The sequence below is a fragment of the Marmota flaviventris genome, chromosome 3 (genome assembly GCF_047511675.1).
Source record: "Marmota flaviventris isolate mMarFla1 chromosome 3, mMarFla1.hap1, whole genome shotgun sequence".
Taxonomy (NCBI): Eukaryota; Metazoa; Chordata; class Mammalia; order Rodentia; family Sciuridae; genus Marmota; species Marmota flaviventris.
In genome coordinates, this window is record NC_092500.1 from 151,655,684 (window position 1) to 151,672,038 (window position 16,355).

At 33.3% G+C, this 16,355-nt stretch overlaps 1 protein-coding gene across 2 annotated transcripts in view; it reads left to right on the top strand.

The window, feature by feature from the left end:
- Gpm6a (glycoprotein M6A) overlaps positions 1 to 16,355 on the top strand; it is a 326,724-nt gene that overhangs the window by 305,738 nt on the left and 4,631 nt on the right. For both annotated transcript variants that reach the window (XM_027926991.2, XM_027926992.2), the window contains 3 exons: positions 7,152 to 7,305; positions 14,499 to 14,575; positions 15,095 to 15,160. In XM_027926991.2, coding sequence (XP_027782792.1) covers positions 7,152 to 7,305; positions 14,499 to 14,575; positions 15,095 to 15,160 — 297 coding nt within the window. The remainder of the gene's footprint in view (positions 1 to 7,151; positions 7,306 to 14,498; positions 14,576 to 15,094; positions 15,161 to 16,355) is intronic.

The window sequence follows — 16,355 nt, forward strand, 5'->3', positions numbered from 1 at the left end:
GCTTTTTTTGGGAAAATGGCACTGATAAATTGGCTAAGTTAATAGTTAACAAAAACCTTTTGCTTGTTAAAAATGCAGTGGATGCACTTTTTAAAGGAAGAAATACAAACAACCAACAAAATATATGAAAAAGTGGTCCACATCATTAGCAATTAGGGAACTGCAACTCAAAACTACACTGAGATTTCATCTCATACCAATCAGAATGATAGTCATCAAGAATAAAAAATAATAAATATTAGGATGTGGAGAAAAAGAAATACTTTCACATTGTTGGTGGGACTATAAATTAGTACCCAGACATATCATTCCTTGGTATCAATCCTGAAGAATTAGTTATCATAATAAACTAATAAATGCATATGCACATTTATCATAATAGCCATTTTATGGAAGCAGCCTAGGTGTTCATCAACAGATGAATGGATTAGGAGATTGTGGTATATATGCACAATGAAGTTTTATTCGGCCATAAAGAAAAGTGAAATTATGTCATTTGAAGGAAAATGGTTGGAAGTTGAGACCATCATGTTAAGCAAAATAAGCCAAACTCAGAAGGCCAAGGGTTGTTTGTTTTCTCTCAAATGTGAAAGCTAGATAGGAAGAAGGAAAAGAAAGGTGGGGACAGATTTAATGAAAATAAAAGGGACATTAGTAGGAAAGGGACTGAGGGTGACAGGCGGTAGTGAGGGTGGATGTGCTGGAGAGTGATACTGGCCAAATTATATTGTCATATTGTGAATAAGTGCAAGTATGTAACACAGATTCCATTTTATATACAACTATGATGCACCAATGAAATGTGTAGAAAGAGAATAATAAATAAATGAAAATGCAGTGTTTGTAAAGTGAAGTAAAGCAGGTGAGGTAAAATAGGGTAAGCCTAAAAATCCTTTGTGCTCCACCTATTCCTCTTTTTACTTCCTCTATAACTAAGTCACACAGTAGACGGCCTTTTCAGATGGCCTTTTTCACATAGTGTATACATTAATGTTCCTCCCTCACTTTTTATACTTTGATAGCTCATTCTTATTATTAATTTTCCCACTGTCATCTGGATGTACCACATTTATTATCATTCATCTACCGAAGGACATCTTGGTAACCTTCAGCTTTTGACAATTATGAACAAAGATGCTGTGAACTTAAAGAATCATTAAGGAACGATTTTAAGATCACAACTTGTTCATTGCTAGTTTAGGGTCATAATTATGATGATGATGATGGTGATGATGATGATGATGATTGCATATATTCAAGCAATTTATAAAATAACAGTAATTTCCTGCATTAAGCCACACTCTGCATAATTTTTAGAGCCTATTGCGGTCAATATGTTTGATACTTTTCCAGTTTGCATTTGGAATGATAGGGCATTCTGGTATTCATTTGCTTCCCTTTGACCTATTATTTTCATGTGTTAGTGTTGTAGTTCTCACCCAAGGGCTATTTTCCCTTCAGGAGATATTGAGAAATTTTGATTACATAACTGACATCTAGTGGATAGAAACTAGGGATGTTGGTAAGCATCCTGTAGTAGTGTAGAGCACAGTCTCCATAACAAAATTACTTGACCCAAAATATCAGTAATGCCAAGTTTTAAAAACCCTAATTCAGAAATTTGACTCATATCCAGCATCCCACACATCTATACGTTTAGCCATTTCAGTGACATTTACATGAACTGCTGGATTACTATCCATTTTTTTTTTTAACTTCAGCAATACTATCCTATAAAGTCTAATGATGAAGATCAAAAAAGCCTTCACATCAAGTATACTCATGAGATTTTCCATTCTAATATAGCAGTAGTTCTTAACACTGGATACCCATCAGGATCACCTGCAGTGATTTTTAAAATATAGAATCAGCACAGAAAGGTCTAAGCATCTCTTTCTGTCTCAAATTTCTGAGATTATCTTAATGCATGGCTATAGTTGAAAACCACTACTAGACACTGCACATCCTAGCTAATGTCTACCCTGTGAAATTGCTTGATCATGGGCTCTTTAAACCCTGAGATATGTCTGCCTTTAGTGAAATCTAAAGATATTTACTTTTCTGTTGAAGTACAAACATGATTGATTGATATTCATTAAATCCATTCCAAGATGAGAAAAGATCATTAAAATATGCTATTGTGAAATATAGGATTCTGAGCTAAGATCTTTGCAAAGTATTTTTATATCCTATTCCTTGAAAGAGTTAATGAGAAAGGGAATTTATAAACAATTTGTTGGTATTTTTGGTTTTAAAAAGACTTCTAGGTATATCAATAGATCCATTTGGTTCATTTCCCTTAACTTTAAATGTTTCTTTTACCTGAAATTCTTAATTTTATTATAGCATTCTATTCACTGATATATTTTTTTAAGCAGTTGGGTAATTCAGACTCGAGACTTTTGAAGTCAGAGGAGACAGCTGGATTCTTTTCATCTGTACTACTGACTTCTACCCTGCTATTTTTACTTCCACTGACACCTGCTAAATCATGAAATTGTGATTTTCTTAGGTATTAAATCAACATTCATAGAGGTTCATATGAAAAAAAAATTATTACCGTTTACAAGTAATTTTCAAGTTAAGCACAATGTCGTCTTAATAGCTACATAATCAAGGAGCAAAATACATACACTTTACAAAGAAGAAGAAAACCTAGCTCTTGTCTTTCTGTTTGAATTTCTTCACTTAGATTTCTAACAGTGATTGGAAGATCCAGGTTGACATCAAAGCAAGAAATCCATATTGTTTTATTTAGTTTCAAGTCACAGACAAATAATTTGTAATGATTTTGTTAAATTCCATGCTAATACATGGTAGGAGCTCAACAAATTTACGAGTAAAAAGAAAAACACAATAAGTTTGATAACAAGAAGATTCTTGTTTTAGCAGTCATTTATACTTTCTGATGACATGGTGCTGAAATGAGATAATAATGGGATATGTTAGCTATTAATTAAATACTTGGCACTCCTCATTAACATTTATTCCAATTTTACTATAAAAAATAACTTAATTAATTAATATAATACAAAATAAAGACCTTTTAGTGATTTTTTTCTTTTGTGATTAAGGAGAAAGTGCTCCTCATTTTAATTTAGATGAGTGATACTATAATGATTGAAATGAGAGAAGCCAAAGAGACAATTTTATATAGAGTAATCTGTAACTTCTCCAAAATCCATCCTTACTTCTGGAACTACCAGGAATGAAAACCCAGTGTCTGTTCAAAACAAACACCAAATGGAACATAAATCATTTCCTTTCTATCTGTACCTAACCTTTAAAAGTACAAAACAATTAATTAGTGCTAAATCAAACAACCTCCTCTCTGAGTTTATTGTGAACCAAGGTTACTGCCAAGTGACTTAATCCAGGATCTTGCCTTCTGTTTACATGGAAGCCCTGTGTGAGAGGTTTTCCAATTTCCAGTTCACAGATGAGGAAAGTGTCTGTTAGGGGTTAAGTGATATGTCCAAGTCATAAAAGAATGACCAGCTCATCTGATATCTTCTTTAGAATTTTTACTAATGATACTTTTATAGTTTCTTCCAGTTATTTTATTCCCACTGTGTTCCCCAGTAGGGAGTTGAATTTCAGAAAGCATTTTATTGCAAACAAAAAGGTTTTCAAAATCAGAAGTTTTTACATCCTCAGAGGTTTTTCTAATAAATATAAAATTAGCTTATGAAGTTATTAATATTCAGATAATTGACACTCATCATTAACATTTATTGCAATTTTACTATCAAGAATCCATTGATTAATTAGTATAATACAAAATAAAGAAATATATAACTATCATGTTAATAGCAATGAAAAGCTAGAATAAATTTTTAATTATGGACTATTTTATTGATTACCTATAAAATTTTTCTAACTGGAATGATGCATTATTAATTTGAACAATTTTTCAGTCTGATTAAATATCAGATACTAAAATAAAACATTTTTATAAAATAGGTAGAATTATTCTTAGCTTCCTTAAGTATTTCATGGATATGAACTACTACTCTGAAATAAGCTGGTTTACAGTAAAAATTCTGAAGAAGAGGTGTATTTTTTTTAAAACAGCTTCCTCATTAATAGCAATGAAAATATTTTCTCACCACAATGTTTTATCTGTAGCATACTTCTTTATTTATTTGTTACAACATTAGATCTGGAAGAAGAATGGAAATAGGAGTCAGCTCTGTGGTTTAGGAAATCATACTTAAATCGCCTTATAAAGTAGCAGCAGCAGCAGTTCAAAGTGTTTCAATCCCATTTGAATCTAAACCTATTGAATCCTAAATCAGGGTTCCACAGTGAACAACACTTTCTGAAGAAGCTATTGAAAAATCCCTCAGGGCAGACAGAAAGAAAAACAAGATAGAGAGGATGTAGCCCAGAGCATGCTAATTACTCTTCCCTGGACCTCAGAGATGCTTTTACTTATCCAAAGCAATGTCTTTCTGGATGCTATACCCTCCCTACTCATTGTTCTTAAGACCATGCATTAGCCTTGAGATCTATACATGCAGAAAATGAAAATGTTAATAAAGAAGCTTTTTCTTTTTCTTTTTTCTTTTTCCCCCCTCCAAAGAATTTCTACTAACAGAGCCTCTTCACATTTGGGACAGTTCCCAAGAAATTCTGTCTTGAGAGAAAGCTCACTTTAAATAACTATGCCAGACCCAAGAGCTTCTCATTCATTTAATTCCTCCCAACACAAAATGAGATCTAATTCCCTTATTCTTTATGGTCTTATTCAGATAGAGTATAGTAGTAATAATCAGAATAATATTATGAGTAATAAAAACAGCTACTACTTTGTCACAACTACTTATGTACCAGGTTCTATGCTAAATGTATTCCATCATTATCTCATTTAAGCTTTACTGGAACTGTGAAATTAATTTAGAGCTCTTTCCATTTCACAAAAGCAAAATCAGAGGCATAAAGCCTAGACTCAGGCAGCAAGAAAACCTGTGTCTTTAATGAATATGATGTAAGATCCCTTTTATCATGAAATAAATGTGACATTTACATTAGGTACACAGTGTCCCTAATGTAATTCACAGTGTATTAAGCAAATAAGAAGTAAATTTTATCTCTTACACATTGGAATTAAATGGAAGATGACTTATGACATAGCATACAGTTTATTAATGTTAAAGGTAAAAGATATATTGCTCTGTTTCTCTAGTAGAGACTGGCACAGTTTTTACCACACTCAGTCAAGTGTGTTTTGAGACCTGATGTGTCTACATTTCTACATGGAATATCTCTGTTCTTTTGATCAGTAAAATAACAACAAAGTGTTATTAATGTACATGCCCCAAATCTTGCCGTAATATTTATGTATATTAACCTCCGCTTAGTATTCATTGAGGAAGATTAATTAATTCTAAAAGTGATATAAATGTTGATAATAATATTTAAAGAACAAATCACTTTCAAGGACATTTGCTGTCATTCACTCACTGATTTAAATAACTGCATGTTCAAGTTTTATGTACCAGAATTTTTAGACCAGGCTTTGTTTCATCTCAGATGTACAAGATTTGAACACAACTGCCAAATCACAGCTTAAGAACATTTTGGGGACAGATATTGGCTCATCAAACTCTCCCTGCAACCATCACCACTTTGTGGTAGTGAACAACTGGAAGTCATATTTTAGATTACATAAAACCAAATTATTAGAAAGCATATGTTTAATCACATTCTGAGTTTCTTAAGTACTGTGACATTTGGCAATTTACAGAAGGATTTGATTTCAAGTCTCATTAGCTTTACATCTTGCCTCTCTTTCTATTTGTTACATTAATTTCCTACTGTCATTAATCCCTATAATTGACTAGGTTAATCACAATAAGACTTTAATATAGATGAATAAGCTCAATCATGACACTGACACCAATTTTACTATTTTTCAAAGGTGCTATCTTTAGTATATATAATATGAGTTATTTAATATATTTGACTCACTTGATATTTTCCTTAAATCATAGGGTAAAGTGGTAAAGTGTAGCAATAACTGACCACCAAAGGAATTAATAGAGTTGAATAAGAGATTTAGTTTCACTGAAAGTATTTATGATATATTTCATTGCCATTTAAAAATACAGTTACCTGAGGTGCTCAACTTAATTCCAAATACACTATGCTTTTTTTGAATTTTCTATAGAAGTATGTTTCTGAAATTCAGAATAAATACTTGTTGAAATAGTTTTTGATGCCCAAGAATTACATTATAAATATTATCATTTATCATTCCTCCACTAATCCACTCTATCATCTATCATCTATCATCATTCACTAATAAATGCATCTATATATCTTTTTATCTAGCATCTATATCATGCTTGCAATAAAATATTGTGTCAATCTATGCTTTTATTAGATTTACAAATAATAATAAAAAATTGTGTCTCTCATTCAATTCTATCTAGGATACAACTGCTCCTTTTAATAAACATTATAAGCTTTAAAGTATTTCTGATAAATTTAAAAACTTTATTTTCAAAGGTAAAATAAGTATTTTAGTAGTTTTAAATAGCAAAAGTAAAATTTACATATATAAATAAAATTTAAAGTTCACAAAAATCATTACACAGGAAGAGGTGTAGTATATGCTAATGTTATTTTGCACTAATATGATTTGAGCATTGCCATATTTTTAGTGGTAATTTTAGAATGATGATGTATCTTAAATATTTATAATATTTAATGGTGCCAGTTTAGTTGTGATATGAATTTATCAATAACATTTTAATTCACTTGAATTTTTTTACAGCAAATTCCCCATTTTGTAAAATCTCCTCTAAGTAGACCTGCTGAAATTTTCTAGACTTAAAAAACAATTGTAGAGAGATTTTTAAAATAACTTCATAATTTAAACAGGCATTGAAATGTGGGTGGATGATTCTTTGCTTTGCACATCAGAACCTCTGCCAAGGTAAGATATTCCAGCAGGATTACTCATATAACCCATTTTATTCACTATTTCTCAAATTCCAGTGCTGTGGCCCCTAGGAGTGCTGTGATAGTCATCTATGTAGTGTAACACTAAAAGCCTTATGTGTTGAGCTTGGTGGACTGAAAACAAAATTCTTCTTTTCTGGTAGACCATGTGTTTTCTCTCTATTTTTTTTTCTCTATTGCAGTTTATCATGTTGACATACCTTTTCATGTTGGCTTGGCTGGGAGTCACAGCATTCACCTCACTGCCAGTTTATATGTACTTCAATCTGTGGACCATCTGCCGAAACACCACATTGGTGGAAGGAGCAAATCTCTGCTTGGACCTCCGTCAGTTTGGTAGGTAGAAACAGGATCTCTGACTATAAAACATTCCCTCATATGGTTTTACTTAAAGAACTGCCTTTTGACAATATTATAAATCATGGTGGAACCATCATTCCTTCTACCAAAGACATATTTATCAAACAACTCAGTTTTAAGATGTTCCTTTTTAGATTTAAATAAGTATGAATTCAAGGGCTAATGAACATTGGTCTCACAAAATATATCATGCATATATATTTGGATAGGCTGTCAGATTGCGAGTCCTGGTATGAAGAGATTAAAATTATGGTTTCCTTTTCCTGATTTCTATGTTCTTTTCCAATCTTAACCTGATGTCTGCATTCTACTTTCATTCTTCCATGATAAACTGCACAAATTGTGAAGTGTTTGTTGCCTTCTAAAGTGGGAGAGGGACACTTTGAATTTAAAGATAAAGAAGCCAAGGAATGCTGAATTATCAGTTGTCCTTCTTGGTTAGTTTTGTCTGAGGCTAAATCCCATATGGAACACTAATCAGTACTCATGTATACCTGTGCTTACCACACATAGACTCTATTCCAAGCACCTCTTATGTGTTATTTCAGTCTCACAAATCTACATGGTGGGAAATAATGTTCTCTTCTTTCATAGATGACAAAGCTGAGGCACAGTGAGGCAAATGTCTTATGGGTGGTTAAACAGTTGGTAGCTGACAGAATGAGGATTCAAATTCAGGCAGCTCATCTTCAGAGTGTGTCCTGACTTCTAAGTCAGCTTCCTCTCATATTGGGGAAAAAAAAAAAAACATGAACTATAAGTGTGAAAAGTTAGAAGTCTAATCTCAGTTAACTTATTTGAGATTCCATCATTTTTTATGCCTTTATTTTTTTATCTTTATGTGGTGCTGAGGATCGAACCCAGTGCCTCACCTGTGCTAGGCGAGCACGCTACCTCTGAGCCACTACCCCTGCCCCTGTTCCATGATTTTTTAAAAAGTATGGGAGCTACAAAATGTATAAAAGATATACAGACCCACATTTGCAACTGGATTTGCTTTTTTATTGAATGGGTATCAAAAGCCAATCTTTTAACATCTGGGAACACTCTAAGTGTTTTTCTCTAATGAAATTTCCCCATACTTCAAAATCGCAGAGACAGTCTCTCTAGGAAGTATCTGAAGGCCTTGTGCTTCTATGGGTATACTGTAGACAGACTATGAGAAGACCACAGTTGTTCTCTAGCCAGCTGTGTTCCAAAGCAGTGGCCCACACACCATCGTGTCAGATGAAGACCTCAGGCTCCCCTGGTTGGATTCAAATAAAAAGCAGAATAATGTGCCTTGCCCATGAAGTTCTTGGTGAGAGGGAGCATGGACAGTGCTTCCTTCCACTGGGAGATTTTTTTTGGGATCCAGAGCCTTATACACCTGGGAAAAGGAAACCTCAGTGACTGCCACGGGAGGTCACTGTGGACCAGCTACTTTAAAATACTAACTCTGGCTTCATTCCCTCTCCTTCACTGTCCTTTTGTTCTGGTGATCCTTACAGTTAAAACTGGAAAACATGGGATTAGCCTCCCAGGCTGTCCTGACAGATAAAGTACTTGAATTTTAGATAAACAAGCAACTTTTTTTTTAAGCACTAACATATTCCAAAATATTTTTGGAGATGTAGATATACTGAAATTATTTGTTCTTTGAAACCCAGATTCAGCTGAGGCATAATGAAGCATAGTGAAGTTATTTTACTGTTAATCTTACTCTGAAAGCCCCAGTTTCTCTTATGAAAGTGTCACCACTGGAATGAGAAAGCTGGGTTGCCTTTCATGTGAACATCTGTATTTTCAAGAATACATGATAGGTTAGTATGCTTCTGATTGGAAACATTTCAATTCTCATGTTGTAGTACATGAAAATATGGGAGGTAGGTGATCAGCTTTTTTGTCTGATCAAACCATATTTTAGAATGAAAATATTGGGGAACACTAGCAAAATACTTTTTGAAATTTCCTCAATTTGTATTTCTAAAGGAAAGGGAAAATAATCATCTGGAAAGGATAAGTAGACCATGTTTTTAATATTTTTCCACTAGTTTGTTTTTTGTTTTCTAACCACTTCTGTTAATGTTCACTGTATTTAAATGCTTATGATATCCAAAGTAACCTAATATTACTTAGTATATTGAGACATACTTCTCTCTTTTTCTCATACACACACACACACACACACATACACACACACACACATGATTTCAAATAACATAAAGCACAGAACATGACTTAGACTCAGAGAATTTTACAAATGGTCTTATTAATCACCAACACAGTTGTCTGGTCTAAAAGAAATGAAGTTCTAAGAGGTGAAATAATTTTTCAGGTATATAGTTACCTAGCATGAAATGCTAGGATGGAAAGGTGAGTGTCCTGAATCTTGGTCCAGTTCTGTTCTAGGCAATTTTTAGAAAAGGAATTGTTTTCAATGTAAATGTTAAGTAAACCATGATTATACTCAGTAGGCAGAATAATGGCTCCTCAAAGACCAAAGATGTACACATCCTGTTTCCTGAAACCTATGAATACATGAGGTTGCATTTCAAAAGGTAATTAAAATTTCAGATGGAATTAATGCTGCTAGTCAGCTGCCCTTAACCTAAGGAGGGTATTATCCTGGGTTAGCCAGAAGGGCCTAAAGTAATCACAAGAGTCCTTGAAAGTGGAAGAGAGTCAGAAGAGAAGAGAGTGTCAGACAGAAATGGACCACTGAGGGTGGGAGAGAGACCAGAAAAATTCAGTGCTTTGGCTTCAAAAATGGATAACAGGGACCAAAAGCCAAGAAAATTGAATGACCTAAGGAAACTAGGGAAAAAAAGGTAAATTGCTTCTTCTTCTAGAGCTTCTGGAAGGAATGCAGCTCTGATGATTCCTTCATTTTAGACTTATTGTCTTCCAGGACTGTCAGAGAATTTGTGTTGCCTTAAGTCTCTAAATTTATGCTTACCTGTTACAGCAGCAATAAGAAACAAATACAGCTTCTCAAGCCAAAGTCCATTTGTCATTTTTGTTTTCCAAATTTGTTACTTACAGTTTTCATGATCTTATATATTTAAATTATCATGATCCAGTTCCTCTTCTATCAAAGCTAGTGACATCACATCTCCTTGACAATTATACAGTCTTAATTCCCCTTCACGCTGTATGCTGATGCACTACATCAGGAATAGGATGTGAACATCTTGGAGAGGGCTATTTCCTGCCAACCACTGTTCACTCTCTGGATACCAAAGATTTACCCCAAGGTCAAAAGCTTTTATCTAACTGTAACATCAACTTAAAGTCAAGAGTCTTTTATGAGGACCTATTATGAAACAGCAAGCTCACTTTTGAAAGAAAAAATCTCCAAGACAAAAAAGTAAAGAATGGCAGACATGCAGCCATGACTTAGAAATATTACATGGTTTGTCCCAGGTATAACAGAGAACAAGTTGAGGTCATAAATAATCAGCACTTTGGACCTCAGTCCACTCTATTCAAAAGGATATTTTATGTCTTGTGGAAGCTTGATACATATGGTACTAATAGGAACACTTTTATGTGTTTACCTATGTGTCCTTGTTAATTAGAGTCACTTCTGCTACATAATTCAGTAATTTATTTGGTAAAATCTTGGCTATATTCTTCTTGTTCAGGCTATTCCTTTGTGTAAATATTCCTATGTTAGGGGCCTTAGAGTTAACAGATGAAATTGAGGTTGATAGTCAACTGAGAAATAAGGTAATTAGTTTGAATTATCCAAGTAGTCCCAGTGAAATCACAAGCATCCTTAAAAATGGAAGAGTTAGAAGAATCAGTTAAAGGGAAATGAGCTATGGAAGATAGGCATGGAAAAATTCAATGTTGTTGTCTTTGAGGAAGCAATAAAAGGACTACAAGCTAAGGAATATAGGTAGTCTCTAGAAGCTACAAAATGATATTCTAGGAGACCCATCATTTTTTTAAAGTATAGTAAATGGCAAATTATTTAAAATGAAAGCATCTGTTTGATAGTTAAGAGTCAATTTCCTGTCATTCTCTGACCCCTTTCAGAGTGTTGTTTCTATTCAGCATTACCAACTCTCAGAACCACCTTGATAAGAATTTTACTTTATACCCTGAGAGATGGTTCTTTAACTATCCAGTAACCACCAAAAGGTTTTATTGCTTTAGTAATAAAAGTAGTACTATAGTAAACTTCATAGACACATAATGCATGACTCTCTGAAGATTTTCATATTGCAGGCACACCTAATTCTTTCAGTACTGGAAACACATTGCTTCTCTTTAGCCAGCTTGAAAAATATAGCATAGTACAGAAAAAAAAATGTGAGTACAATCCACGCCACCAGATTCTCACTGTCATTTCGTCTAATCTTTTCTATAGTGAGTTCTTGCTTTACTCTGTTCCTTGCCCTTTCTCCTAATGGCTTTTTAAAAACTAGAAATGTCAGTCTGTTCATTTTAGCAAAAAAACTTCTCTGAAGCTAATAAGTATACATATATATATATATATATATATATATATATATATATATATGTTTGTATGAATTTGATTTAATTTACTTAATTTTTAGTTAGAACATCTTGGTCATTTATAGGCAAATACACAAGAATCAAAATAATTAGATTTTCAGATTTGCACCATAGCTCAATTAAACGTGATCCTTTGTGTGGCTTCATATTATGCTAAGGTGTTTCATAAATTACAATCAATTTGGAACATATATATCTGTAGTATATGGTATACATATCACAAAAACCTCACACAAACACAAATGCATATGGAATCAGGAGTTTTGAGTGGGAAAGTTGGGTAGAAATATTTCAAAGTATCATGGAGGAATGCTTCATTAAGTAGTCATTTAAAGCATGGAAGGACTTAGCCATGGAAATATTCTTCTCGAGATGATTCAGTAAAACGTTTGCAAGGCAATGCTAATACTGTGCCTGGCATCTTCAGGAAACAATGGGGAGTCCAGTGTGGCTGAAACAGAGAACAGGGGAGAGAGTATGTGTCAAGAGTTCATGGAACGTAAAATTATGAGTGTGTTGCAGGACACTTTAAGTTGAGACTTTTACTCTGATGGAAGAAGAGAGTCATTGGAAGGAGAGGACATGACCTGATTTACAGAGGGATCATTCTGGCTGCTGTAGCAAGGGCAGAAACTGGGATGCCATTTAGCAAACTATTGTAGGAATCCAGTTGCAATATATTGGGTGGCTTAGATCAGGAGAGTAACCAAGGAGGATGGGGTGCAGTGGTCTGATTCTGGATGAATTTGGAAGACAGGGATGGCAAAATATCCTAATATCAATCTCATGTACACTTTGAGAGAAAATTCAAAAAGGAATTTATTTTTTGACCAAGCAATTGGGAAGATTGATTTACTCTCGGAGAGATGGAAAAGGCTATGAGCAAGTTTCCTTGGCAATGAACGGGACAGGCAAAGGAGAAGTTCAAGTCTGAAAATGTCAATTTTTAGATGTTTATTAGAAATCCAAATAGAATTGTCAAGTAAGAAATTAGATATAGGAAACCTGATGTCTGGGGAGAGACATGGGTTAGCTAAAAATATTTAGGAGTCACTAACATTTCAATATCTGAGGCTAGATGACATCAAAAAAAGAAATGGATAATGATTAAATGTTTCAACCTAAGAGATCATAGAGAACACAAGGAATCAAACAGGATACTGAGAAGAAGAAGCCAGTGAAATTAGAAAGAAAAAATAGAAGCCTAGATCTTTAGAAACCAAATGAAGAGAGCATGAAGGAAGAGGGGGTGATTTGTCTTCAATATTGATAATTGCAAGAAAATAAGAGATGGAAATAATCCTTGAGGATTGTGAGTGAACTCTAGAAAAATTTCTATGAAAAGATGGAGCAAAATCTGACTCGAAAAGTAAATGAGAAGGAAAGAAAGGAAACGCTTAGTGAGCATAGGCAACATTTTCTAAGCGTTCTGCTGTAAATGTCAATGGAGAAATGAAGGCAATGTATGCATGGCATATCTACTTTGTGTGAATGATGATATCTGGAATGGATCATTATGGAGATGTATAGCCTTGACCAGGAAACTTTCTCAATCATGGTGGTTCATTATGCAAATTCATAGGGGAGTTCTGTATATCCACATATATATTTTTCATTTTAGACCTATCTTGGTATAAAGGAAAGACTGCACAGATGGAGCTCTGCATTGGTTATGCTGCAAGCAGAATCTTTTTATTTCTTTACACTGAAATAGATACCATAAAGTATTGGCAAAGCAGAGCTCAATGACAGCAGTTCTGAAAGAGAGACAAGAGACTTGATGATACACCTAAAAACAATGAATGCATAAATGGCTATACATACTAACACTAAATAAAAAGTAGCACATGCTAAAAAATTAGGTATTAGAATTCGCAGAATTCTTGGTTTTTTTTTTCTTTTGAGTATTTCTGCATTTAACATTTCAATAGTTCTCAAAGCAAAATAAAAGATTCATTGTAGGTGAACTGACTAGTTTCGTCTTCTAAAATGAGTTCTAGAGCCACCACAGTTAGTTGCCATGTGCTTATTTTAAAAACACAATATCACAGAACTAACATTTATAGATATTCACCTAACAGTTCTAAAATGCTGTTTGGAAACACATAGGTTTAACAGTTCCCAGGTGATTCTGATGTAGTTGTTTCATGAGCCAACTCAGTAATGGTCAATGTTGAGTGAAATGGCAACTTTTATTTTCTATTTGTAATAGCATTCTTTTCAGTATTAGAGAAGAAACAGTACCCCTTTGGGCAATATGCCTTTAGAGACTAACAGAAGCATTGTAGCAGCTGAACAGATTTAGATCATGACTTCAGCACAGTCTAGGGCATAGTTACCAAAATAATTGTGATGCCTGCACCATCACATTAATGGGTGAAACCAATGAACTAGCTATAATTGAATCTGGTAATTCTGGTAGCTATATTCCATTGACTTCAAATTGAAAATGTTTTAAATTGGTTGAAGGTGAGAGAATATTGCATCTTATATTCTATGCACAATTTTTATCCACAATGAAAGCCCAACACAGGAAGAATTTTTCATTATAACCTAACATAACCTAAAAATGGAATTTGCTGAGATTTGATCAACCATAGGTTTTCTCTCTGGGATCTTAAAGACATTTATAATGCTAACCTGTGATTTTCGACTTGTTATAGGGATTGTGACAATTGGAGAAGAAAAGAAAATTTGCACTGTCTCTGAGAATTTCTTAAGGATGTGTGAATCTACTGAGGTGAGTGTTTTAACAGTTTAAATTTGTCAGAATTTTAGAATTCATTTTGGTATTCAAAGAATGTAATTAAATCTATATTGAATTTCCTTTTTTCCTCAGTGATAATTTTCCTTGCCCTGGTTTTATTCAGGGAGAGTAGAGAATAAATATGAATGAAATGCAGTACATATGTCAGTAAAAATCATAATCAACTTTTCAGATGTTCTAGAAACTCATTTTAATAAACACTAAAAAATTACAAACAGATAGCATAGCTTTATATTGTTAAATATTACAGAAAACTATCATTATCAATCACCATTTCACCTTTATAATGAAATTTTATTGAAATGACACAGTTGCAAAGATTCATATAACTTGTAGGACAAAAGATATTATAACATTGTCTTTGTGCCCTGGCCCATGATATACAAAAAAAAATCATTTTTGCTATGATGTACTATGTTGTTCCTAAGACAGTCACGGTCCTGATTTCTCTTCTGTGTATAATTTTGACATGCTTTGTGGGTTTTGTTGCAGCTGAACATGACCTTTCACTTGTTTATTGTGGCACTTGCTGGAGCTGGGGCAGCAGTTATCGCTATGGTAAGACCTTAAAGCTTAATGCTTGACTTTGCAATTTAAATTACTAAGCTATCTGCTTGTAGAAATGATAATTTATCTCCTATCTGCAGTCCGTATTAAGTACAATTACTTTGTCACTGGAAAAAGAGGTAGGGGGAACAATGAACAAATAAACAAGTGAAAAACAAGGCTTAAACAAAATAAATATTTTCTTTGTAATAAAAATACTATCTGATAAAAATTATAAGGATAAAAACCAATGTTGATTACATTAACAAAATAATTCATTAGGATTATAAATTTTGATTACTATTGATATAAAAATGATTTTTACAGCATGTATATATATATATATATATATATATATATATATATAATTTATTTTGAGTTATATAACCAATTCCTTATCTATAGTATTCTTTTTTCCTCGTAATTAAGAATTTTAAAACCTTTCTTGAGTCACATAGAGAAAAAGGATGAAATTATTTATCTTAAGATAAACCTTAGGAGTTTTTAAGTCATGGGCTCTTCTAGATCTAGTTTTCATCAGAAATATTAACAACAAGTTCTTAAGTTCCTCTTTCAACCTATCAGGCTTTTACTGAATTTTGAGGACCTACCATGTGCCAGATTCTTTCTCCTCCTTTATAATTTACCATGAATTCCAGTGGGCTCAGTGGAATGCCAAATATCAACAATGATTAAGAACTCTTGAGCATCAGTAATCGTTTTGCAGCCAAGAATTTCAGTCTTGCTGAGAAAGCATTTGACAACATACAGCACCTCGTTATGTTCAAAACACTAGAAAAACTAGGGATAGTAGGATCATACCTTAACATTGTAAAGCTATGTATGCTATGCCCAAGGCCAACATCATTCTAAATGGAGAAAAATTGTAAGAGTTCCCTCTAAAAAATGGAACAAGACAGGGATGTCCTCTTTCACTGCTTCTATTCAACATAGTCCTTGAAACTCTAGCAAGAACAATCAGACAGATGAAAGAAATTAAAAGGATATGTATAGGAAAAGAAGAATTCAAACTATCACTATTTGTTGATGACATGATATATTTAGAAGATCCAAAAAATTCTACCAGAAAACTTCTTGAACTAATAAATTAATTCAGCAAAGTAGCAGGATATAAAATCAATACCAATAAATCAAATGCATTTCTATATATAAGCAATGGATCCACTGCAAGAGAAAAAACACCCCA